Below are 25249 nucleotides of genomic sequence, written 5' to 3'. Positions count from 1 at the left end.
GGGTGCTCTTTGGGGATGGAGACGGTGGGAAATGAGTCCCAAACAAGACTCCCAGGGCCCCTCTTTACCACAAGCCGTCCTGACAACCTACCGACTTTGGCTTTGACACTGGGTTTCCGACCGCGACCTTTGGCCTTTGCCACAGACTCCTCGGTCCCCATTGTGCTGCATTCTTTTCCTTCGCCAGTCTCCTTGCTGGACTTGCGGCTGCGGCGCTTGGCACTGGGTACCAGAAGGGCGGGGGATGGCTCAGCACCTAAAGTGGTTCAGGAGGGAGAAAGTCAGGACCCAGCAGGATGGTGCGGGAGCCAACCTGGCCTGGGACAGCTGCTTGCATCACCTTTGCCTGAAAATCAATATTCAAGGGCCAAATCCCAGTTCTGGAATCCCATTTCTTGGAGAACCTCCATGTTTACAACCCCCAGCTCAGGGCCCAGAGATACTGGGGTAGTGTCAGTGCTCCCCAGAGAATCTGGGCCTATCTCATTGTGGAGGTCAATTGAGCCGGGGAGAGAGGAGGATTTGTAACTGCTGGGGATAAACCAGCTTTGGTTGCTCACTGCCTCCACTCGAGCCACCTCTACCTGGCTGTTGCTCTGCTTCTTTTTCATTTTTGAATGTACTTGTCTCTCGGCCCAGGCCAGCCCTGGCATGGAGGTGTTAAGGATCCTGAGCCTGCAGGGCTGGGTTAGGCTGGCACCAAACTGGGTGGGATCAGGTGCCCTGGTCTGAGGCCAGGGGAATGGCAGCCAACTGGGCACGTGGGGTAACAGCCCTTGTTGGCAGTTGTTCCTGTGGGCTGCTGGGACTATAACTTGCAGGAGCCCCAGGTTTAATCACACATGCCCAATAAAGCCTGGCATGAGAAGCAACATGGCATAGTAGATAGAGTATAGGCCTGGGAATCAGAAGGTCATGGGTTCTAATCCTGGCTCTGCCACTTGTCTACTGTGTGACTTTGGGCAAGTCACCTCGCTTCTCTGTGCCTCATTTACCTCATCTGTAAACTGGGGATTGAGACTGTGAGACCCCACGTGGGACAGGGACTGTGTGCAACCTGATTTGCTTGTAACCAGCCCAGTCCTTAGTATGATGCCTGGCACATAGCAAACGCTTAACAAATATCACAATTATTATTATTATTAGCCCCCTATATGTGGGTACTTTCCAGCTGAGCCAGAACATTATTCCAAACATCAGGGATCGACTCTAGGAGGGGGTTGGCCAGGGCCAGGCTAGGCTCCGGTTAGAGCTAAAAGATTTGTACTTGGCTCCGGATTTCCAGCCCCTACCGGACTCATACTGTGCTTTTGTGGAGGCACCAGAGCAAATAGGCCCCCAGAAAATAGACACTCTAGGAAGAGTTAAGAAACCTACTGTCCATTTCCCTTCAATGAAGGGTCTTACAGAGTTTGGTCAGTCCAGGGATGAAAGAGGATGTCCAGAAACATGGACGTTGTAGGGATTCCCTCTGCCTTCATGTCTCTGTGCTCTACATATGGCCTGGGGTGCCCTAACCATTCATGAACAAGAGAGCCCTGTTCATGGAAGTTAACTTTCCCAACGCTGGCAGGAGGCAGGGGTGAAACCAGATGATCTCTTCCAAACCAGTTCAAATTGCTAGAAGCAGGAGCGGAGAGGCTGCAATTCACCTGGGGAGCAATTGGGGGTGGACCTTGGGGGTGTAGCTGGGGAGAGAAAGGACAGGAAGGAGGGAGCAGGCAGCAGGTGCCCGAACTTACACTGAATTTTATACTCTGGAGGTAGGAGACGAATATGAGACAAGGGAATCCTCCCGGTGTCCCCGTCATCAAATTCCACTGTGATCAGATCCCCATCTTCTTCTTGATCCAGGGACCCTGAGAAAAAATCAGGAGAGACTATGTGAGTGGCAGCAAAATTCCCAGACTTTCAGAAAGATCCTTCAGGGAGAGTCAGAGGCTCTGTCTGAGCAGCGATTTGGCGGTTGTGAGCTTGCCTGGGCCACCAACCCCTCTTAGGTCTTAGGGCCAAGCCCCAAAGCAGTTCTTCCCCATTCCCTTCCTCCCGACAAACTCTGAGAAGTCGGACTGCTCCAGACTCAGGACAGCCTCAGAGACCCATGTGTCTGGCACCTTCTAAGCCAAGATTTCTGCCTCACACTTCCCTATGCTTCCATCTCTTCGGCACCATTTTTCATTTCATTCAATCAATCAATCAAATTGATTGGACATTTACTGTGTGCAGAGCACTATACCACGTGCTTGGGAGAGTATGATACAAAAAAATAGGTAAAGAAGATCCCTGCCCACAAGGATTTACAGGCTAGAGGTGGGGACAGACACTAAAATAAATTACAGGTGGATAGGGACATAAGTGATGTGGGGCTGGGGGAGGGGTGAATAGTAAAGTGGCCTCTTCAGCTCCGTCGCCATCCCCACCCCCTCCAGGTATTCTTTTTCAAGGGCTTAGCCCAAGTCTGGTCCGTGTTTCAGGTGGCGACTCCCAGCTGACACTGTGAGCCTATACTTTTTTCCCCCATTCACAGCTCCAGTGTGGGAGCTTGATAAACCCTATTGGAGCTACTACTACTCCTTGAGACCGGGAACAGCAAGGACCGAGAAGCCAGACCAGGAGGGAGACGGGGGTGAAAAGCTATTATTTCCAAAAATCCACTAGATCCACTCCTCCAGAGAATGGAGCTCACTGAACCAATTCTGTTACATTGTACTCTCCCAAGCGCTTAATACAGTGTTCTGCACACAGTAAACACTCAATGAATATGACGTGTTGATTGACTGATCACGCCTATTAACATGATTGGACTCTCCAAAGCATTAAGTGCAGTATTCTGCATAGGGGAAGTGCTTAGTAAACGGTACTGACTCATTGATAACCAGAGGAAGAAGGAGAGCTAGTTAGCTGGGAGCAGGAGAGATGGTCCATGCTGAAGCTGATGTATCTTAGAGCTGATCTCTGAGCCACACCTTTGGCTGTCTGACGGGAATGAGGGGATGCTGGACTTTAGTTGGGCACCATCTTACCTCGAACAACGGTGCCTGGATAGAGGCAGCGGTACTGTTGGCTCCAGTAGGCCGCGATTCTGGTACCTTCTGGCAAGAACCTGACTGAGGGTGGCTTCACATCTATTATCTGTAGGAGGGAGCGATAGGACAAGCAGCTTAGTATACCCCTCGCAGTCCCCCACCCCACCCCCATGCCAGGAGCTGCCCTGAACAAGCTGTTTTCTGTCACTGAGTTGGCAAAATGTGACCTGAGGGGACAAGTGATTGCTCCTCCCAAGACCCTACTGGACAGGACTCTTATTAACAGCCCCCTACCTCTCCTTGGGATCCCCGGCTTCAAGCAGACCTAGCCTCTTTGGCACTCATTGTCCTATAGTCTCTATGTACAGTCACCCTTGGCAAAGGGGAGACACTGCCAATAACGCACCAACCTCACAGTCCCCAGGGGACCAGGTAATCCAAACACAGCTCATGGCCCTTCTTACAGGAACCAGGCTCCTGAAAATGCTGAACCCCTCTGGTCTCTTCCCCATCTTTGCTAAAGCATCCAAGATGGGGCCCTTGGACAAGAATAGGCCTCAAATTCCCTCCACCAGGCTCTTCCCCAGCTTTGGTCCCCAACTCGATGAGAGAACAAGCAACACTTACCGCTTCCTGCAGGAGCTGCTCAAGACAGTAGATATGGGGACGGTTGCCCCTCTCTCCTTCCACCACCACTCGGTAGCTGAAACGAGACAGTACACCCATGAAGCAGGCCTCCGCTTCTCCTCAGAACAGAGTGAGGCTGAGTCCTCAGACACCGGCTCCCCCTAACTCCCCTTCATGCTGATCCCCTCCTCCCGAGCTCTGACCCCACTAAGCCCACCCCTCTCTTGCCCCACCTCCCAGGACGGTTCCTGGCTCTGAGGTCTTAGTGAGGTTGCTGAAGAAGGAGGTCCTCCTTTCCTTTATGACCAGTTGGAGAGGACACAGCTGCCTGCACCCAGATAGCTCTAAGAGGGAAATGTTTCTTCTCTGCTCATTCACCACCTCTGACCCTTCTCGGAGGCTCTTTAGAACCATCCCGGCTTGCCCCTCCCCACCCCTCTTCTGCCTCCTCCCCTTAGTCATCTCTCTCTTTGTTTCTCTTTTCTGTTCCTCTCTCTCTCTTTTCATTAATGTTTTTTGATCCTGTCCTTCTAAGCTCGGAGAGGCAACAGAGCAGGAGTAATCAGGAAATGTTTGGATTTCTCCAGTCGGTGACAATTTCTCCTAGGGTAAGGGTGGAGGGTGATGAGCCCCTTTAACGCTCCAGCCCTGAATCATGGAGAAGAGTGGGGATGGCCCTTGTCAAATGTTCAAGCGAGCACACATGAGAGTCAGGTCTGGGGTTTTGCAGCTCTGGGCACGAAGAGAATCAGTGGGGGCTAGTGGAGAGAGCACGGGCCTCGGAGTCAGAAGGACCTGGGTTCTAATCCTGGCTCTGTGAATTGCTTGCTGTGTGACCTTGGGTAAGTCACTTAACTTCTCTGTGCCTCAGTTTCCTCAATTGTAAAATGGGAATACCTCTTCTCCCCGCTACTTAGACTGGAAGCCCCTTGTGGGAGAGGGGCCCTGTCTGACCTAATTAACTTGTGCTTACCCAGTGCTTAGAACAGTGTTTGACACATAATAAGCACTTAAATACCATTAAAAAAAAGTGCTGCCTCCCTGCCCCCCAAAGGAGATCCCAGGAATTTGGGTCACAGCACCCCTCAAGGATGTCTGCAGGACCCTGTCTGGCTTAGTGAGTTGGCATATGCCCTCTTAAGGCTCCTCTCAGGTGTCCCAAGAATGAAGTCTAGGGGACTTCAGAACCTAGAAGTCATCCACTCCGGGAAATCTTAGCCTGGTACCTCCCAAGAGACTCCTGTCTGGACGTAGCAAGTCAGGTCAGCTTAGGGCAGGAGACAGCCCCTTTACTCACATGTCAGGGGAGTGCACCGTCTTCACGTGACCGGCATAGAGCAGCTTGTCATCCATGGGGATGAGGACCCGCAGGCCGTCTTTCAACTCATCCTTGTCGATGATGCAGGACCGGGGGGCTGCGGGGCAGGGAGGGAACACGGAGAATTAGCTGGCCCATTCAGTCCCCAGCTCCTGGCCTGCCCTAGAAAGAACTGCAAGAGTCAGCGTGGAATCACAGCACCCGGGTGGTGGGCAGGATTTATTGCCTGTCACCAGATGAGTGTCAGCTTTCGAGCTCAGCAGAACGCAGGGAGCCGCAATTAGAATGCAGCTCACTTCCCTTCTGCAGGAGGCGGGATCTTCGCCCTAGTTTCAACAGCCCTGGTCAGGAGAGCAGCCTGCAGAGAGCAGATGCTGACTGCCAGCTCCCATTTGTGTATTTATTTGATCTTTTAAAATTGCGCCCTTTGCAGAATTGCCTCCGACCCAAGCACAGAATGAAAATATCATCACTCAGCCAACTATGGGGGGAATGCAAGAACACGGGTCAATGGAATCCACACAAAAACCAAAAAGAAAAAAATCTTAGTGGAGCCAACAGTTTCCACTGCCAAACCTTGTACCCGCACTGCTAACAAAGGGCAAAGTGGACTGGTTGGAGTTCCAGTTCCTTTTATTTCCCTGGCTTACTCTCCAGTAGAGGTGATAATGAGAGGCATAAAGTGGCCAAAAGGCAAGCGGCCAGAAGGAGGAGAGCAAAGGGACTGGCTAATCTATCTTAGATAGTCCCTACTGACTGGAGTTCATCTAGCTAGCTGGCTCACTCCTTAGGGACACAGGGAGGCCCAGGACACTAACAGCACCTCCAATTCATCTTTCCCCTTTCCAGGTCACTGGTATCCATCTTGACTCGCCACTGGAACCTAGGCGAGTGGCTTTCTGGCCAAGAGCATTGAGCAAATTCTGGTTTTCTGAGGGGAAACAGGTTACGGTGAACAGATCTGTTTGGGATTCTTGTTTTCAAAGCTGCAGACCCAGACTCAACTTTCCACAGCACCAATTTATCAGCCCCAATTCTCCAAATTCTAGGGATTTTACTGCTTCTTTTCATTTCCATCAGACTCTGGTGCCATGTAGTTTTAGAGATTTTTAGTTTCCTAGGGGATTATTGAGGCTTTTAGTAACCCTAAGTTTTCTAGGGGTTTTATAGTAATTTCATCAACTTCCTGGATCAGTCCCCATTTTACAAGAAGCACCAGATGTGGAGAGTGATGTATCCTGGCATACAATTGCGTGAGTGGCAGAGTAGGGATTAAAACTCCAATTCCATAGATCTGAGTCCAGAGAAACTGATGAAACACACAACAGGTGGGTCCCTTTCCTTCCTTTCTGATGGGTGGACTCCATAAATCCAAGGACGAAAGCACATTTCTGGAATGGTTATATGAGGCACTGTCGATTACCCAGCTGGGCTCGGCACCACCCATCCCTTGAGGTTGGTCTGTTCACTTAGTTTTAAAACGAACCTGATGACTTGGCAATATGATGCGCCAAAGGTCAAACAATGAATGGCGGGGGTTGTCAAGAGAGGGGATCCAGACCCTGCATGGCTCAGGGGCCAGAACTCCCCTCTAGTCACCTTGTAAAGTGGTAATAATAATAATAATAATAATGATGATAATATTTGTTAAGTGCTTACTATTAGTCAAGCACTGTTCTGAGCGCTGGCATAGATAAAAGCTAACCAGATTGGACAGTCCCACAGTCTTAATCCCCATTTTACAGATGAGGTAACTGAGGCACAGAGCAGTTAAGTGACTTTCCCAAGGTTTTCCTTTTCCTGAGGCACAGCCGAGATTAGAACCCAGCTCGTCCTGACTCCCAGGCCCGTGCTCTACCCACTAGCCCACGCTGCTTCTCTGTGATAGAGGCAATTCTTGTCATTCAGGAAGTGACTCTCCATTCAGTGGCTTAACTTGATCCCTTTAGCATCCCTGCCTTTGGGCCATTTCACTGCCTTCTGGCACCTCACCCAAGAGAAGCAGCATGGCCCTGTGGATAGAACCCAGGCTTGGATGTCAGAAGGACCTGGGTTCTAATCCCAGCTCTGCTATCTGTCTACTGTATGACCTTGGATAAATCACTTAACTTCTCAGGGCCTCAGCTCCCTCATCTGTAAAAAGGGGATTAAGACTCTGAGCCTCATGTGGGACACGGATTGTGCCCCACCAGATTAATTTGCATCTACCCCAGAGCTTAGTACAGTGCCTGGAACATAGTAAGCACTGAACAAATACCATTTAAAAAATGATAGGGCAAAGAAATGAAGGATGATGAGATTCAGACTGGGCTGCAAGCCTCCATGTTGACAGTTTTGGTAAGAGGTTGGCTTGCATGGAGTGGAGGGAATGGGGATGAGATACAAAAGCAGCATGGCTTAGTGGCAAGAGCATGGACAAGGGCGGGGACTGTCTCTATCTATTACCGATTTGTACATTCCAAGCGCTTAGTACAGTGCTCTGCACATAGTAAGTGCTCAATAAATACTATTGAATGAATGGACTTGGGAATCAGAGGACGTGGGTTCTAATTCTCCCTCCGCCACTTGTCTGCTGTGTGACACTGGGCAAGCCACTTAACTTCTCGGTGCTTCAGTTCCCTCATCTGTAAAGCAGGGATTAAGAATGTGAGCCCCACGTGGGACAACCTGATTACCTTGGATCTACCCCAGCACTTAGAACAGTGCTTGACACATAGTAAGTGCTTAACAAATACCATAATTATTATTATTATTATTGTTCTTAGATAGGAAGGGAAAAGATTGATCCAAATGAAGTTTTAGAATTATCTGTGGGTTGTAATAATCTCCATTTGAACTTTAGGACCTCCACTCTATGCCTGCAATTTCAGGGTGTTGCTAGCTTAGATCTTAAGACTCATCTTAAAGCACAGAGGGTGATCTCACTTCATTCTAGAATGAGCAGTTGGGGGGTATCTCCTTCTCTCCTCCCTAGGGCTTTTGACCCAGTTGGTAAGCACTGATCCAAGTTACCACAAATAAGTGAGAGTGAGTTTAAATTGAATGATTTCTTCAGGTACAGGGGAGTGGATATCAGTGCTACAACATCCCCTGCCTGTGATGCTGGGTCAGTCTCTCTTCAACTGCCCAGCAGACTCTGATCTGATCCCATCGATGGTCTGAGCTGGATATTTCTGAGCCCCAAAGAATAGGGGGAACAGCCCCACTCCTCTCACCTGGAGTCACAGGCCTCTCCACCAGCATACTCAGGGGGAGATTCTCATCCTCGGAGAAGCTGCTGTCCTGGTTGGGTTCAAAGTCCTCTTCAGCCGCCATGCTTTCCATCAGTTTACTCACCGCTCCTCCTTTCCCTCGGCTCTGGGGAACAGAGATTTGGAAAAATCCCACCATCATCAAACCCATCAACAGTATTTATTAAGCATCCACTTGGCCCCAAGCCCTGTACCAGCTCCACGCATTTCACTGGATCCTTGCTGACTCAAAGAGTGACCCAAATGGAACTGACTCATTCCAACTGCAGTTCTCTATTTTTCAGCGAATCCCTCTCAAAGGGGAGAATGTCTGCTCTGGCCCTGCCCTCGAGACAACGCTACTCGTCACGTTTAGTTTGAAGCAAGAACCATGCTGCCTCTTACCATTTACATTTTATGCTTGTTGCATTTTGGAGTGTAACTGTTTCCCGCATTAGATTAATTTTGTGCACAGTTATTCACATAATCTATTATTCAAGCATTTTTCCTTCTATTTGTAAATTGTGTTGTATTTGTCTCCCCCATTGGATGGCAGGGCAGGGAATGTGTCTACCAACTCTCATTATACTGTACTTGCCCAAGAGCTTAGTGCAGGGTATGCACACAGTAAGTGTTCAATAAATGCATTTGATTGATTGATGGTAAGCTCTCTGTGGGCAGGAAGCCTGTCTACTTCCTCTAATGTAATCTCCCAAGTACTTAGTACAGTGTTCTGCACACAGACTCCAGACTGTAAGCTTGTTGTGGGCAGGGAATGTGTTTGTTAATTGTTATATTTACCCTCCCAAGTGCTTAGTACAGTTTTTCGGCACATAGTAAGTGCTCAATAAATATGACCGAATGAACAGAAAGGACTCAATACATATCAAGGGTTGATGGTTGATTGTGAGAGCCTTGAGACAAGGACCAATTTCAATTGGTGCCTACAGGGTCGTCCTCCTCCCTATATTGTTGACAGGCTGACATCCTGGACTTCTCCAATCTACAGACATGACAGAAGAGAAGCAATGGGGCTCCAAACTCATTAACGGCCAGGTTCTGGGGTTATCAGTCATCCAACATATTTTAGGGGAATATTCCTGGGGGCCCAGGGACTTCAGAGTGGATGTGGCACGTTTTAGGCTCTATTGAACCATTCACTCTTGAGCCTATTGACAACCAGTCCAGGGCTCTGAATATCCAGTAATCTTATTTAATTACTGCCCGTGGCCTCCTCAGCCAAACTGGGAAATACTGCTCTTCAGAGAGAGTGACAAGAAGCAGTTTAAGGGCTGGTTTGCCTGTGCTGTCCAAGGCAATGCCAAGAGGAGGAGTTTGCAGTGGCTCAGCTTCAAAATGACAACTTGGTGTCCTCCTGTTAAAGCCACTTGCATCAAGCTGAATTTCCCATCCTGTCTAGGACCACTGCACATGGTTTCCTACCCTCTTCTAGGAGAAAGTTGAAATGATAGAATATTCCTTCTGTTGTTGGGTTTTCCCAGTCAGTTCCTTAGCTTCTCCAGTCCAGCTTCTCCTTCCTACCTCTCTTTCTCCCTGCACTGAATATCCAATCCATCCAGCCTGCATTCTTAATGAACTCTTGGTACTTTGAATAAGAACGATTTAGGCAGGGTCTACACTAGTCCAGTGAGTCCACTTAATAGGTTACTGAAAGTCATTTCCTTGCCTGTGTTGTCTCTATCTCTAAAGGAAGTAATCCATTAATATATGTGAACTATCCCTGACTTCCTCATGGGGAATTCCTGCTTTTATATTTGTGAGAAACATCTGGCTATGATTACATTGTGAGACTCATGCAAAATAATTACTTTTAACATTATACTATTTATTACTAATCACAATAATATCATTAACAATAACAATCATAATAATAAACCAGGCTTCAATGTGTTCTTTCCCTAGTATAGGCCTGGTCCTCAACATTTTTATGGTATTTATTAAACTCTGACTAATGTGTCAAGTACTGTACTAAGTGCTGCAGTAGATACAAGATACTCAGGTTGGACACAGTTCCTGGGGCTCACGGTCTAAATAGGAGGGAGTAGGATTTAATTCCCATTTTACAGATGAAGAAACTGAGGCACAGAGAACAGTTAAGTGACTTGCCTAAGGTCACCACAGCAGACAGTTAAGTGACTTGCCTAAGGTCACCACAGCAGACACGTTGCAGAGCTGGGATTAGAACCCAGGTCCTCTGACTCCCAGGTGGCGGTGCTCTTTCCACTCATCTATGCTGCTTCTCCCAACATCTTGGCTGGCGCCTTCCTTCTGAAACACTAAGCTCCCGAGTACCCACTAACTGGTCTCCCATTTGCTTCTTCAGATCCCAATTTCTGGCTAGATGACAAGCTTTTGTAAAGGCCATTTTGTTCCTGGGACTTTTTAGGGCAGCCAGGGGAGCTAATCCATTACTCGTCCCGGCGCTCCTCTTCTCTGGCCTACCTCTTCCCCTCCCTCTCCCCGCCTTTCCTCGGTGCACCCTTGCTTACCTCTTTCTTTAGATCCTTGGCTTTCACCTTGGTTTTACTCTTTTTGGTGGAAGTCAGAGAACTTGCCAAGGGAGCTCGAGCTTCAGAGGGCAAACTGGAGACGGCAGGGGGAGACATGGAAGAGGACGAAGAAGAGCAGCACGGTCCCTCCTTTCCCTTCTTCTTCTGCTAAAGAAGCAAGCACAGGCTGACTCAGGACAGCCAGCAGCCCCAGGGAGATGGGGCTCTCGGCAGCTCAGCTAACCAGCCACAAAAAAATTTCCCTGACACCCAACCAGGATGCAGAAAGACAGCAGGTCAGGGTCTTCAATTCACTCTCCAGCTCAGAAATCAAGAGAAAAGTTCTCTGTTCCTCTCTGCCTCTGCAGAGAGGACTCTCACACCATGTGATTTCATTATTTTTTTCTGATGACAAATGGCCATTCTAGAGAGAAGCACTACACCTTCCCTTTCCTGCATCCCCTCCCCTTTTGTCCCTGCTTTCAAAGAAGGAAAGAGCTGGGACTGTGTAACCTTTTGTCACCTTTCCCATCCTCCCTCCAGCAACTTCCAAGCTCCAGCTCCAGACTCTCCCACAACTCACAGGAGACCAAAAGGAAGCTAATGACCCGGGAAGCCAAGTAGTTGGAGGTGGCGAAGGGATGGCTGTTACCACAGACCAGGATGGGCACTGACCAAAACTCCACATGAAGGGAAAAGGCAAGGCTGACCTTAAAGGAGAGATGGTGGGCTATATCTTTGCTTCTTTCTCTAGTCTCTTTCTAGGCCCTCTCTTCTCCCCTTCATTTTGAGATAGAAACCTTTGGGAGTGGAAGTCACTAAGGAGTTTACCTCTAGGAGCAGTTTTCCAGGATATGGGGAGGGAGAGATGGGGGGGTGCCATCTTGTTGGGGGACCAGCCCAGTGAAATTTTTTAAAATGCCCCCAAAGGAGACTAAAAATCAACAGGAAGTTCTCAAAAAAAGACCTGGCTTGGAAGGGAGAGATCAGCTGTCTGCAAAGTAAATTAATACCAAAGGAGGGAGTCCCAATGGAGTTAGAGCAAGGGACGAAGCGGAGATTCGTGATTCCGTTGGGATGAAATCTCCACTCGGGCCCCAAAGCTTCTAAAGCAGTGAGTTCCGATGGTTGGAAGCTGCAGGTCTTGCCCTTCTGCCAGGGCCCAGCTGGAGGCTCTAGAAAAGAGAACTTCTGGGAAGACAATATTTCCCAAGCCATCCCTGTCACCATCACCTACCTTGCTGAGCTCTTTCCTTTCCTTCCCTTTCACCCCTTCTTTCTTGGGACTCAGCGGGGGACCTTTGCTGCAGCGGTTGGGTTTGGAGATGGGGGTGGAGCTGGCAGGGGTGGGCGGCAAGAGGGCCGTGGCGGTGGCATCATGGAGGAAGATCCTTTCGCTCCGGCGCCGGTTCCACAGGTCGTCATCACTCGCCTCCAACCCGAATTCAAAGCTCAGCTCCTTGGGGGATTTGAGCTTCTTCAGTTTCCGCCCCTTCTCCATGGCCGGTTTGACCTTGTCTGTGGTCCCGGGGCTGGGGCCCAGCGAACCGGAGGGGGCTGGAGGTGGGATGGCTCCCTGCTCCATCAGCCCCTTCTTCCCCCGCAGCAGCCCGGAGGGCGATTTCTTTCTGATCTTGATCTCGCTCTCCGAGTCAGTGTATTCAAATTCCGTTCCTAAACACAAACAGGACAGACGGATAGGAGGTTTAATGAATGTACCGTTCAGGATGGAGCGAATGTAGTCTTCCAGGGGGCCCTTTAGCTCCTGATTCAGTGCCAGCCTTCAGCTTTCTTTTACACTCTTTGGAGGACACTGTGCGAGACCGATGGGGCAAACAAAATTCCAGCTTAGAGTGCCGGCCCTGGTGGTTTCACTGCACCTTAGAGGTTGGTTTCCACCCCCAATTCCTCCTTGCTCTCTCCCTATCCTAGACCCCACCATGAGCCAAAAAGAAGAGTAGATCCCTTCCACTGGAGAAGAGTGATCCCATCCATTGAATCACAAAAAGAAACGATGCAGAAGCAGAAAATTCCCCACGGATGTCAGTCACAACAAATGCCCAGGGGCTATAGCTAGATTCCCTTTTCTTCTGGCCCCTCCAATGGAGCATGGCCAAATCTATAGCTATCCCAAGTCCACAGAGAACCAGCCGACTCCTCATTTTGCCCCTAATCCAGCAAACCTACATTGAGAAGCATTTTGCTGATCTTGTAAAAAGACCAGAACCGAGTCGGGGGGCCGGTTAGTTAGGCAAAAAAGGCTTCGGGAAAATGAATAGAGATCACAGCAAAGCCACACTAAGCACCCCTGTGAAACCTTTTCAGGTAAGCAGAGTAAGTTTAGTTCGGGAAAAAGTTATAGTTCAAGAAGGAAGAACCCAAGTCCAGGCAGTGTCCTCAGATCAGTCCATGCAGTCAGGTGAGCCAGGGATTGGCTGAAGTCCCTGTGGAATACTTCCTAGAGGTAAGTAAACTCTTTTCCTCAGGGGACCTGGAAATTCCCTCACCAAAACCCCCTACCTGGGTGAGGAGCATTTTAGCCTCCTTTCAAAATCCCCTATCTCCTGGAAGTCCCCACTCCTCATCTGTAATGGACCCTAGAGCACTGACCTCTATGAACCTGCACTTGCTCCACAGATGCCTGCTCCTTGGCAACTTTAGTATTTTCTACCTTGTGGGCTGGACTTTACCTGGCTCTCTGGAGAAGCCCAAGAAGGTGGAGCGGTGGCCAAAGGCAAACCCTTGCCAAGCAAATTCCTAAAGGGACTCATGGTCTCTCCTAAGCCCCTTAGTCAGCCAGACAATCATATTTACTGAGCATTTACTGTGTGCAGAGCACTATAATAAATTCTTGGAAGAGTAAAATATAACAATATAACAGACACATTCCCTGCCCACAGCGAGCTTACAGTCTAGAGGGGTAGCTAGCTATCTCAGGCTAGCTAGCTCAGACTAGCTATTGTTTCCTGTCTGGGCTACCTCTTCACTTCCCTCACATCATCTAAGGCAAGATACTGGCCAGGGGAGGGAAAGTGAAGATGGGATGCTGTTGTTTATGTATATGGTGTGTTCCAGAAGCCCATAGAGACCACTTATGTGCTCCAGAAGTGAGAGCCAGGTAAAGTGTCCGTCAGATCTGGTCTCATCTTGGAAGGTGGAATTGGGATTGGGTACAGTCAAGCCAGAAAAATCCCTGGCTTCTACATGGGTTCACAGTCTAAGTAGAGTGAATAAGATCTAATCCCCATTTTAAAGATGAGGAAACTCAGGGCCAGAGTGGGCTTGGTTTTCCATGTTTTGGTTCTATTTACTTTTATTCTTTTTTTAATGGTATTTGTTAAACGCTTACTGTGGGTCAAGAACTGTTCAAAGCGCTGAAGTAGTTACAAGTTAATCAGGTGGGACACAGTCCCTGTCTCACATAGAGTTCACAATCAAGTAGGAGGCAGAAGAGATATTGAATCCCTATTTTGAGCAAACTGAGGCAGAGAAAAGTAAAGTGGCTTTCCCAAGGTCACACAGCCAGCAAGTGGTGGAACGGAATTAGAACCCAGGTCTTCTGTCTCCCAGGCCCATGCTTTAAGCATTAGGCCACACTGCTTCCCATTCTGCTACTAATACTAGTAGTGTAGTAGCTACATTATTAACATCTTTTAACAGTTCTTTTTAACGGTATTTGTTAAGTGCTTCCTACTTGCCAGGTTCTGTCCAGTTCCAAAATGTTTTCAAGCCTTATAGGGAGCTAGTAATAAAATACAATTAGGAGAGATTTCCAGGTAAGGGGGTGAGTGGGGCAGGGGGACAGCATGGAGTTCATTGGTTGCCATCTCCTACACATGAGAGAAATGACTAAGATTTTGCCAGACAGTCCAGGAGCATCTGGGTAAGGCCTTTTCTACCTAAGTTCAGTGAAAAGCTTCTTATCAATATTCATTAACTGAGCCTGGTATTCACAACGTGCTCCCCACCTCTGAACAACATGTAAGGCAGGGGCAAAAATGACCTTAGCCATTTCTCTGGTGTTTGGGAGACGGCAGCCAATGAACTCCATGCTCCCCTCACTGTTGTGTAGATATATGTGAGGAGAGAAGGGAGGAGGAGATAGGCTTCTTCCACCAGTTTGGTTCTTAAAGCTCCTAAAAGCCAGCTGGTCCTATCTCTTCCTCCTTCTAAATTTCTTTCTATGATCAGGCAGATCTTCTCTAGAAAATCCAAGCAAATAAAGATTTACAGGGAAGCTCAAGAACATGGTCCTGTAGCATTATTAGATAGAGTTTGGACACAATTAATACTGCAAGCATTAGTCAAGCACAGAACAACGGAATAGAGTGTGGCCTAGTGAAAAGACCACAGGCGTGGGAGTCAGAAGACCTGGGTTTTAATCCCTGTTCCACCACTTGCCTGCTGGGTAACTTGAGCAAGTCACTTAACTTCTCTGTGCCTCAATTTCCTCAACTGTAAAATGAGGATTCAATACCTATTCTTCCTCCTACTTGACTGAGACCCCCTTATAGGACTGGGACTGTTTCCCACCTGAATGATTTGTATCTACTTCAGCATTTAGTAAAGTGCTTGACACACAGTAAATGCTTAACAAATATCATTTAAAAAAAAATCAGCTATCCTAGAGATGAAAGTTTTGGAGTTGTGTCAGTTATTCAGAAGTTGTGTCTTCTTTCTTGATATCAGATGTGTGTGTTTGTGGGTGAGTGTGGGTGTGCATTTGCGTGTGAAAGCAAAAATGTGATATCTTTTCTTTTAATAGCACTTTTCTTCTTAAGAGCTTAAATCACTTTCATATCTGTAATTACAGTCATCCTCACAGCCTCTCTGTGAGGTAATAAAGGAGAAGAGAATGTTTGCCCCATTTTAAAGATGAGGATACTGAAATGCAGAAGTGCTAAGCGTTTTGCCTAGGAACACATGCTCCCAACCCAGGTCACTTGGACAGAAGCTTCCTCTTATATGAATCTTAGATAAAAGTCTATAGTCTTTCTGAAATTGCATCTCCCATTATTCTCCCTCCCAAGGAGACTGTGAGCCCCATGTAGGACAGAGACTGTGCCTGACCTGATTCATTTGTAACTCCCACAGGGCTTAGAACGGTGCTTGACACATAGTAAGCACTTAAATTCAAATAATAATAAAATTAGTCTCCTGGGGGGACCTGAAGATTGTGGGGGGTAGTTCCTTTTTCCTCCCTCATTCCTTCTCTCTCTGTTCCCCTTCACCCTTTATGAAAGCGCCATTTGCCAGTTGCTCATCAGAATTTGACACAGTTTCATTAGAAAAGCAGCATGGCTCAGTAGAAAGAGCACGGGTTTAGGAGTCAGAGGAGTCAGAACCATGAGGTCATGGGTTCTAATCCCGGCTCTGCCACTTATCAGCTGTGTGACTTTGGGCAAGTCACTTAACTTCTCGTTGCCTCAATGACCTCATCTGTAAAAGGGGGATTAAGACTGTGAGCCCTACGTGGGACAACCTGATTACCCTGTATCTACCCCAGCGTTTAGAACAGTGCTCTGCACCTAGCAAGCGCTTAACAAATACCAAAATTATTATTATTAATGTGCTTAGCACCAATGTTTTAAATGGAAACTACACTGCACATCAGCCCTCAACACTCCCCCTCACTACTGACAGGTGATGGCTTAGTCAGCTGCTTTATGCGACAGAATCCAACTCCCTCCTCTGAGTGGCACTTGCAACTTTCAAAGGGGGAGAATCATCCACAAAGTGGAAATCTATACCTGTCCTCCCACCTTCTAAGACTGTGAGCCCCATGTGGGACCTGATTATCCTGTATCTTCTCCAGTGTTTAGTTCAGTGCTTAACAAACACCACAATTATCATTCTTATACACGCGAAGCTGAGGTACGGGAAGTCTTCGAATTAGGAGGACAAATGTCACTTCCAACATCTGAATTTACAACCGATTTCAGGTTTAGGATATCAACTCCAGCTTGACAATGCCAGGATCTTGCACTACACCTACTTTTTCCTTCACTCACAAATCTACCTCTCTAGCCCTGATTCGGCAACTCCTGGCAATCATTCTCTTGCATCTAGGCATCTTCATTGGATGTACTACTGTCACCTCAAACTTAATATATCCCAAACTGGCCTCCCATCTGCCCTTCTAAGCCCTTCCCTCTCTGCTACTTTCCCATCTCCATCGATGACACCACCACCCTCCCTGCCCTAGAAGCCCACAACTTTGGCATCATCCTCAACTCTTCACAAGCTTTCAACTCACACATTCAAGTTACTGATAAATCCAGCCAGTTCTTCCATCATGTCTCCTACTTCTGCCCATTTCCTCTCCACCCAGATTGCTACCATCTTGGTCCAAGCGCTTGTCATATTTTGGCTAGAATACTGTATGAACCTCCTTGTTGGTCTCCACGGCTTCAGCCTCTCCTCTCTTCAGTCAGTGTTACACAAGGCTGGAGGCATCATCTTCCTGAATGTCACTCATCTCACATCTCTCCTCTCCTCAAAACCTCCAATAGCTTCCCATTTCCCTCCGCATCTAGCAAAAACTCCTGAAGGTCTGTTTCAAGTCTCTCCTCCAACTCTTCCAATCTTACAAATCAACTCTTAACACCTCCTACTCTCCACTCATTCTTGTTTCCTCTTGCATCTCCCAAACCAAGCTTCTAGTTCTACCTCACTCTCTCTCTTCCATCTCCATCCCTCACTCACACTGTTCCACTAGTCTGGAACTTCCTCCCCACCACAGAGCAACAGACCACAACTCTCCCTACTTTCAAAGCCCTTCTTAAATCCCACCTCCTTCTTCCCCGATTAACTCCCAAGCCATGACAGCTCATCAGCCAGCTTTAGACCAATCACTTAATCAAGGGTATTTATTGAGTGCTTACTAGATGCAGAGCACTGGACTAAATGCTTGGGGAAGTACAAGAGAACTGGCTGATACGATCCCATATTTATTTGTAATAGCCTCTCTCTGCACTTATGTATTTATGTATGAGTGAGCAATTTATTTATTCTGATTACCCTATTTGTGATTACTAGGTGCCCTCCCTCCTCACCTCCACCAAACTAATTCTCTTCCCCTCTTCAAAACCCTACTTAAAACTCACCTCCTCCAAGAGACCTTCCCAGACTGAGCTCCCCTTCTCCCTCTACTCCCTCCACCGCCCCCCCTTCACCTCTCCGCAGCTTAACCCTTTTTTCCCCCCATTTCCCTCTGCTCCTCCCCCTCTACCTTCCCATCCCCTCAGCACTGTACTTGTCTGCTCAACTGTACATATTTTCATTACCCTATTTATTTTGTTAATGAAATGTACATCGCCTCAATTCTATTTAGTTGCCATTGTTTTTACGAGATGTTCTTCCCCTCGACTCTATTTATTGCCATTCTTCTTGTATGTCCGTCTCCCCCGATTAGACTGTAAGCCCATCAAACGGCAGGGACTGTCTCTATCTGTTGCCGACTTGTTCATTCCAAGCGCTTAGTACAGTGCTCTGCACATAGTAAGCGCTCAATAAATACTATTGAATGAATGAATGAATGAACATTATGTAACCCCATCCCCTCCTTTCTTCATCCCTTTTTCTGCTTCCCTGTGTAATGCCGCTCCTGCCACCACTGCAGGACCCCTACATGACTGGTGAACCCCCTCTCTTCCATAGCCAGGAAGAGAGCTGGACTGGGACAATCAGGCTCAGACATGAGCTATTGTTTTAAAAATAAAATACGCAGTCAAAATCTGTCTGTGCTTTTTAGACCACTAGTAGGTGGGGATAATGCACATTGTACAATTCAATACTATATTTTTATGTGCTGTATTTTTAACTTTATATGATTTTTATGTCAATATGATTGCTAGTCACAATATAAGCACATTAATGGAGCTCTACTCCTCATCTATAATTGACTGAGGATACGATTCTGGGTAATTTTGATAAAAATAGGATAACCAGCCTTAGTTCAGGAACCAATCCCCCATTTATAAGCATTGTTCCTGTGGGAAAATTGGTTCCAGCGTACAATGTTTCGACTTACACCACAATTGGTTCCTGAAAACGGTTCTGCCTCTAGCTCACTGTGTCGCCTTTGGAAAAGTTCCTTCACTTGCCTGTTCTGTTCCTCTGACTTAAGACTCCAAGGAAAGAACCCAGATCTCCTCTATCCATTGGGATTTCCCCTCTTGCTACAGATAGCTATCAGATGGCCATGAGCCCCCGTATCCTTGAGCTACCCAGATCTCTCTTGATCCCTGGTTCAGATATGCCACCCGAATATCTAGAGTCAAAACAACCAGACTTTAGATCTGATGATAGATGACTATTGTAAATAACTGATGTCCTCCCTTCCCATATAGTGCTGTTTTAGGGCCAGGGAGAAATCAGAGAGAAGAACTGCTTGGGGTGTTAGAGAGATTTTAGCCCTCTCATTATCCATGAAAATATGGGCTTTGATGCTGGGTTCAATCTTCTTCATTATTCTTTCATTTCAAAAGGGCCCCAGTTAATTCCATCTGGCTCTGAACAGTGCCTGTCTGCAAGAGGTCACATTATATGTTCTAAAATATCAAACAAATATTATATGATGGTAATGATGATGATGATGATGATGATGATGACGATGATGATGATGAAGAAGAAGAAGAAGGCGGCGTCAGTGGGAGCCTTGCCTCTGAGCTGAGTCTGTCGGTTCTTTCCCATCTCCCTCCTGACCCCCTTCCCAGAGTATGCGACTTACCCATCAGGCTCTGCCTCTCTTCCTTCTTCTTAGCCTTCTGTTTGGCCTCCAGCTGGACAATGGAGAGAGGGGGAGGCACTATGGGGCTAGGCATGGCACTGGCAGCAAACCTCGCCAACAGCCCCAAACCACTTTCATCCAAGGATGGGGAGGAGAGCCGATCATGGCTATTCATCCCATAGTCGTCAGCTTCCTCCTCCTCCTCCTCCTCCTCTTCATCGTCCTCATCTTCTTCCTCCTCTTCTGAACTATAATCTAGCACGCAGAAAACAGGAAGCTCATTATCCATCTTGGCAGAGTTCAGCCAACCAAGTCTTTGTCCCCCAACACAATCCATCCCCAAGTTCACCAGTAACCCCTCAAAATCAGTCTGGCCACTAACATTTTGGAGCTTTCGTTCTGCCATATCTGACCTGATTTAGAGCTCCAAAAGTGGTGGTCTGGAACGGCAACAGAAAATCTGTTTCCCAAAATTGCTCAAACCAACTGATCAACTCAGCCCTGAATTCAGGACATTGGATTTCCCTAGCTAATAAATGGTTGACAGAGACGAACCCAGCATTGAAAAAACAAACAAAAAAACAAATTCCCCTTTCCCCATCCAAGGAGGAAAATGATTTGGAACTCCAGGAATTGTATCTATAGCTTTGTAGCATTTCTTCCTGGCTTACTAATCGGAAAATCAGTTTTTGTAAGGGAATACAACCATCAGTATGTGCTGTGGAAGGGAGAGGGGAAAAGAGACACACTTACAAAGGACAGGGAGAAACACAACCACACCCACTCACTCATGTACCCAAAAGCACAGTCACACAGATATGCCAAGAAGGAAGGAAGACAAAGCAAAGCGAAATTCAAATATGCAGGGGAGGGAAGGTAAAGATAAGAAAGAGAGAAACTGCAGGGATGGGAGAAAAAAGGAAGAGGAGAGGTCATGCTAATGATTTCCTTTGTCTTGCCTAACTCGGGTCTGGGAGATCCCAGGGATAGGATCCCTTTAAGGAGCAATACCGGCAAAAAAAAAAAGAGCAGGCTTGGAAATATAGCTCTTCCTATGTGGCCTTGGGTAGGTACAAGCAGAGGGCAGTGACAGGGGGTTGATTCATGTGCTTTGAGGGGTGTTCATAGAAGGTTCAGCTAACAACCTCCCAGAGCAGGGAGCTTATGAAGCAGACGAATAGGACTACTTCAGGATTTGTCCTTCCCTCACAAAGCATCACTGCCATGTGGGAAGGTGAGGCTGGGAATTAAAGGAAGATAGTCAAGAAGCAGCATGGCCTAGTGGATAGAGCAGGGGCCTGGAGTCAGAAGGACCTGGGTTCTAATCCTGGCTCTGCCACTTGCCTACTGTGTAACCTTAGGCAAGACACTTAACTTTTTTGTGCCTCAGTCACCTCATCTGTAAAATGGGGATTAAGGCTGTGAGCCCCATGTGGCACATGTACACTGTCCAACCTAATCAGCTTGTATCCCAACACTTAGAACAGTGCCTGGCCCATAGTAAACACACAACAATCACCATCAAAAAAGAATTGGTTTTCTACAGAAGGGCTAAGCACCCCCCAGAACAGTTGATAGTCCTGGTTGTCAGCACCCAACTCCATGTTGTGAGAAACGTGGTTGGACGGGCAGGGAGAAGAGACAGATTGTGGGAAGAAGGGGAAGGCAATCAAATGAGAGAGGAAAGAACGAAACTCACTTCTCTAACCTGGGCCACAAAGAGTTCATCAAAAGCAAACATGGAGGAGAAGGTTGCCCGCCTCCTAATCAGGAGATGTGTGTTGACTTAGGGCAAGTGCACTTAAGTAAGCTGAGATAAACAGGCTGACTAGAGAAGACTGACCATGGAGTTATTCTTGGTGTCTGTTTTTAATCAATTATATTTACTGAGTGTTTTGTGCTCAGCACTGTACTAAGCACTTGGGAGGCTACAATACAACAGAATTGATCGATGTGCTCCCTGCCCACAAAGAGCTGACAATCTAGAGGAGGAGCTTTCATCAAAACAGAGTCCACAACAAAGAAGTCCTGTCCTGTAGACTGGAACTTATCGATCAAGGATGAGCATATGGAGTTTTCTCCATAAAAATACTATAGTGACTCAATAGCAGAATCCAGACATTCAGTCACCCCCAAAGCTCATTTAATCTTGAACGGGCTAAGAGATTTGGTTCTATGCTTTTTGGAGTGAGTGATGGGGCAGGAAAAGAGATGCAGAGAAACAGGAACATATTTTGGATCGACCAAGATTCTGGCAAACCGTTCCTTGGTCCAAGAACATCTTCCTCGGCCCTACTGGGGTTATTTTTTCCAAATATCTTTTCTGGATATGGAGTATCTCAGCCCCTCCTCTCTAACCAAAGGAACCCTGCTCACGCAAGGGGAAAAAAAATTCTATTATCTGAATTTACAGGGATTAGGATGCAAGGTTAAGGTGAGTGAGTGGAACCATACAATGAAGCCAACAGGTAATGCTGCCCTCTCTCTTTAATACTTCAAGAATCCTATATGGGCATCACAGTCATTTTCCAGATACAAGTCACATTTTCCATAAAACACATGATAGAGACATTAGTAATGTAACAAAATAATAAAATATACTTAAAACTTCACTGGATTGGCCAATATGCATTCTATTTATTAGAAAAATAGATGGTACAATGATAGGACTCATACTATTTCAAATTTAATGGGCGTCCAGTACACTTTATGAAATACATACAACACCCATAGAAGAGAACGCTACCTCCCTTGTACTCACAAAAGAGCCATTCTTCAAGGGGTACAGGCAGTAAAGCCCTCAGGCCTCCTTGCCAAGAAAGCAGCTCATTCACCCAACTTTCTTTAAGCACGCTCCTTGGCCAATTCATGCACATCAGCCTAGTTCCATCCATCCTTCTCTTTCAGGGACAAACCCGAGGAAGGCCAGAGGGGATGTCATCAATTTACCATATGTAAACAGAGCAAAATTCAATATTTTTGAAGGTTGAAAATTAAGATTCACATCTCGAGTCAAAGAAAAATCTAAAGTTGAGGTTTTACAAATGTTTTTTCCAGGTTTTGGAGAATATGCCAGTCTTACACATACACCTATACATGGAATGTGCCGATATTTCAACTGGTAAAAACACACTTAAAGGAGACTTCTTTGGCATGCCTAGTTTTGGTGGCCCAGGGCGGGCAAACTTTTGTGGTTTGGACATCTCACTGATGTTTTTTAAAATATGGGCTGCTGATTAAAGTAAAATATGATTTTTAATGATAAATCTTTTCCATACTGAGCAGCCTGTGTTTTGTGAAGGAAACTGGGGGAAGGAAATGCCAAAAAGAGTTGGTTTGTTTTTAATGCCATCCATGACCATAAATGACAGCCACAAGGTATACTGACAAGAACAAAAGTTCATTCTATCTGTCTAATTTGGCACTAGATACCAGACCGAGGCAGAATTTATCTGTTATTAGTCGATCTTTCAAAATCAGCTGAGCTAGTTGAGTGAGTGGTAAGTGAAAAGAAGAAAAAAAGTTTTGTTACCATGGATAGAAAATGGTCAGTAATCAGGTTTCAAAAAGGAATGGATGGAACAAGATGATCAGGAAGGAAGCAGCAGGGCAGAGGGGAGAAGAGAGAAAGGGCAGAACAACACACACTTGAGATTCATTTCACATTGTATAAAATAATATGGTTTGTCATAGCGCCAAGCAGGCCTACAGCATACAAAGCAGGCTAAGTGTAGGCAGACTTTCCACAGCATCTGGGTCCCCTACACATCTGGCTTTCATTGGGCTCTCCAATTCTGGATTTTTGGAGGCGGGTTTTATTTTTTTGTGTGGCATTTCCTTTCCAAAGATTATACCCTGGATTTTCAAGCACAGAAATGTCTCTCCCTTGGTTGGGAAGATTTAACTTCCATGTGTAACGCTATTGACTCCAGAAATACTTTTCCGGCCACAATAATTCTTATGGGTCTAGCAGGGGAGGTAGACCATCCAGGGTGGCTGGTTTGGGAAGGGAGAGCCTTTGCTGGCCATTCCCCCAAGAAGGGGACGATTCTTGACTTCACTGAAAGGGAACCAGATTGCTACAGATAATTAATTAATTACTGAGGTTCCTGGTCTTAGTACAAAATGAATGGCAGAATATCTTGGTCTCCTACAAAATCACAGAGTTCAAGAGGAATGACCTCCACAAACCCCTGTGATATTTGCTCAGAGCAAAATGGAGGCCAAAAGACACCCCTTGCCCCATCAACTTTGACATTAAAGTCCTCTAATGTAGGAGAATTAAAACTCATCCAGTCAACTTTCTACTGCTGGGCTCATTCTCTCCAATTTCCATCCCAACCACAGGCCTCTCACCCGACTCAAAAGTCCATGAGACCAAGAGAAATTTCTGTAAGGAAATCATGGAACTTCCTTCAGAGGGTTCTTCTTGCCCAGTGCGGGTGGCTTAGGCCCCACTGTGCTTGGGACTGGAAATGATATCCCATTAGGATACTGGAGAATTGGGAAAGCCTTTCTGGAGTCTGCAGCATGGGAACAAACTGAGTCAAGTTGCAAAGGATGCTTTCCACCAGAGAAACCCAAATGGACACTGTGTAATCTTCCTTTCTTTTTTTTAAAACCCAAGAAATGCAAAAAAAATCTGAGGGTTATAAAATGGGGATAAACACCAAAAAATCCAAGATTTTACAGATGACAGAAAGAAAATGTATTTTTCCTACCTACATAACAATGTGCAAGGTTCAGGTTCAAGGTTAGTGACCCCTCGCTGAGCAGTGTCTGCCCTACTCCCAGCCATCACTTTGCTTCTTTAGTGCAGCATGAGAGCAAATGCAAGAGACCGATACAGACATTCAAAGCATCATGGATAAGGGTCAAGGGTGAAGGGATGGTCAAGCAGCTGCAAGGAGAAAGCGAGCACGCTAGAAAAGCTGAAGTTATTAATCGTTTTAGTATCAGGGAAAGCCATTAGAAACCCTATTACCCAAATATCCCTTAGAGAAACTTCCGAAAAGATTCATTTGCCAAAAAAAAAAAAAAGAAATAATATCTACCCTCCCCACTCCCGCCAAATTCCCAGTGCTTTCCCCACTAAATGATCCCATCCGATGACCATATGCATTTCCCTCTTGCATTCAACCCCTCCCCACCCAACTCTATTAAAGATGGACTAGACAATAGGCTAGTTGGTCTTCTCTCAGTGGCTCTGGACACATTTTCCTATTGTTTGCCAGGTCCAGATAATTCAAAAGGTTGCAGGTTGGGGCACTTGGCTCCCACCAAAAAAAAAAAACCAAAACCCAACAAAAAACAAAGGAAGAAAAAAGAACCAAAAAGAACAAAGAAGTGATCAAATGGACACATGGAAGATGTAGTTTTGAATGGAAAATGAACCAGATTATTCGAGGAAACACTAAAACCTTAAAAAGCAAGGCTAGCCACCATGACCATAGGGGCTCTGGACAAGAGTTAAGAGCCTTACATTGGTCCTTTTCAAATCTGCACTGATTTCTTGCTGATATGATAGTTGCATCAGAAGGTCCCTTCAAAACCATTTCAACCAAAAATGAACCATTTTTCTGCCTTTACTCTGTGTTCTAGTCTTCAAAAAATGTTTTGAAAGGGGGAAAAGGAGTAAAGAGCGGAACTGGGTAAGAGTACACACAGGGTTGGAGGAAAAACAAAACAAAAAAACACAACCCAGAAATTGTTTTCTCCTTAATATGTCAGATTATACTCCATCTCTCCCACCCTGAACTTTAAACTCCAGATCAGTTACACTCTGTTAGGATGCTAAGAGAATTTTG

The 25249-nt window shown here is 46.5% G+C and overlaps 1 protein-coding gene across 9 annotated transcripts in view; it reads right to left on the bottom strand.

The window, feature by feature from the left end:
- Positions 1-25249, bottom strand: part of TNRC18 (trinucleotide repeat containing 18) — a 111820-nt gene that overhangs the window by 6520 nt on the left and 80051 nt on the right. For 5 of the 9 annotated variants that reach the window (XM_029054808.2, XM_029054775.2, XM_029054784.2 and 2 more), the window contains 9 exons: positions 19443-19697; positions 11949-12385; positions 10712-10879; positions 8187-8328; positions 4951-5068; positions 3654-3729; positions 3024-3132; positions 1743-1859; positions 92-256 (listed from right to left, as the gene is read on the bottom strand). In XM_029054808.2, the coding sequence (XP_028910641.1) occupies positions 92-256; positions 1743-1859; positions 3024-3132; positions 3654-3729; positions 4951-5068; positions 8187-8328; positions 10712-10879; positions 11949-12385; positions 19443-19697 (1587 nt within the window). The remainder of the gene's footprint in view (positions 1-91; positions 257-1742; positions 1860-3023; positions 3133-3653; positions 3730-4950; positions 5069-8186; positions 8329-10711; positions 10880-11948; positions 12386-19442; positions 19698-25249) is intronic. The other 4 variants (XM_029054793.2, XM_029054830.2, XM_029054825.2 and 1 more) reach the window with 1 other exon arrangement.

Source organism: Ornithorhynchus anatinus, chromosome 2 (assembly GCF_004115215.2).
Source record: "Ornithorhynchus anatinus isolate Pmale09 chromosome 2, mOrnAna1.pri.v4, whole genome shotgun sequence".
NCBI classification, from domain to species: domain Eukaryota; kingdom Metazoa; phylum Chordata; class Mammalia; order Monotremata; family Ornithorhynchidae; genus Ornithorhynchus; species Ornithorhynchus anatinus.
Note: the sequence above shows the minus strand (reverse complement) of the source record. Positions and strands in the feature narration are given on the sequence as shown.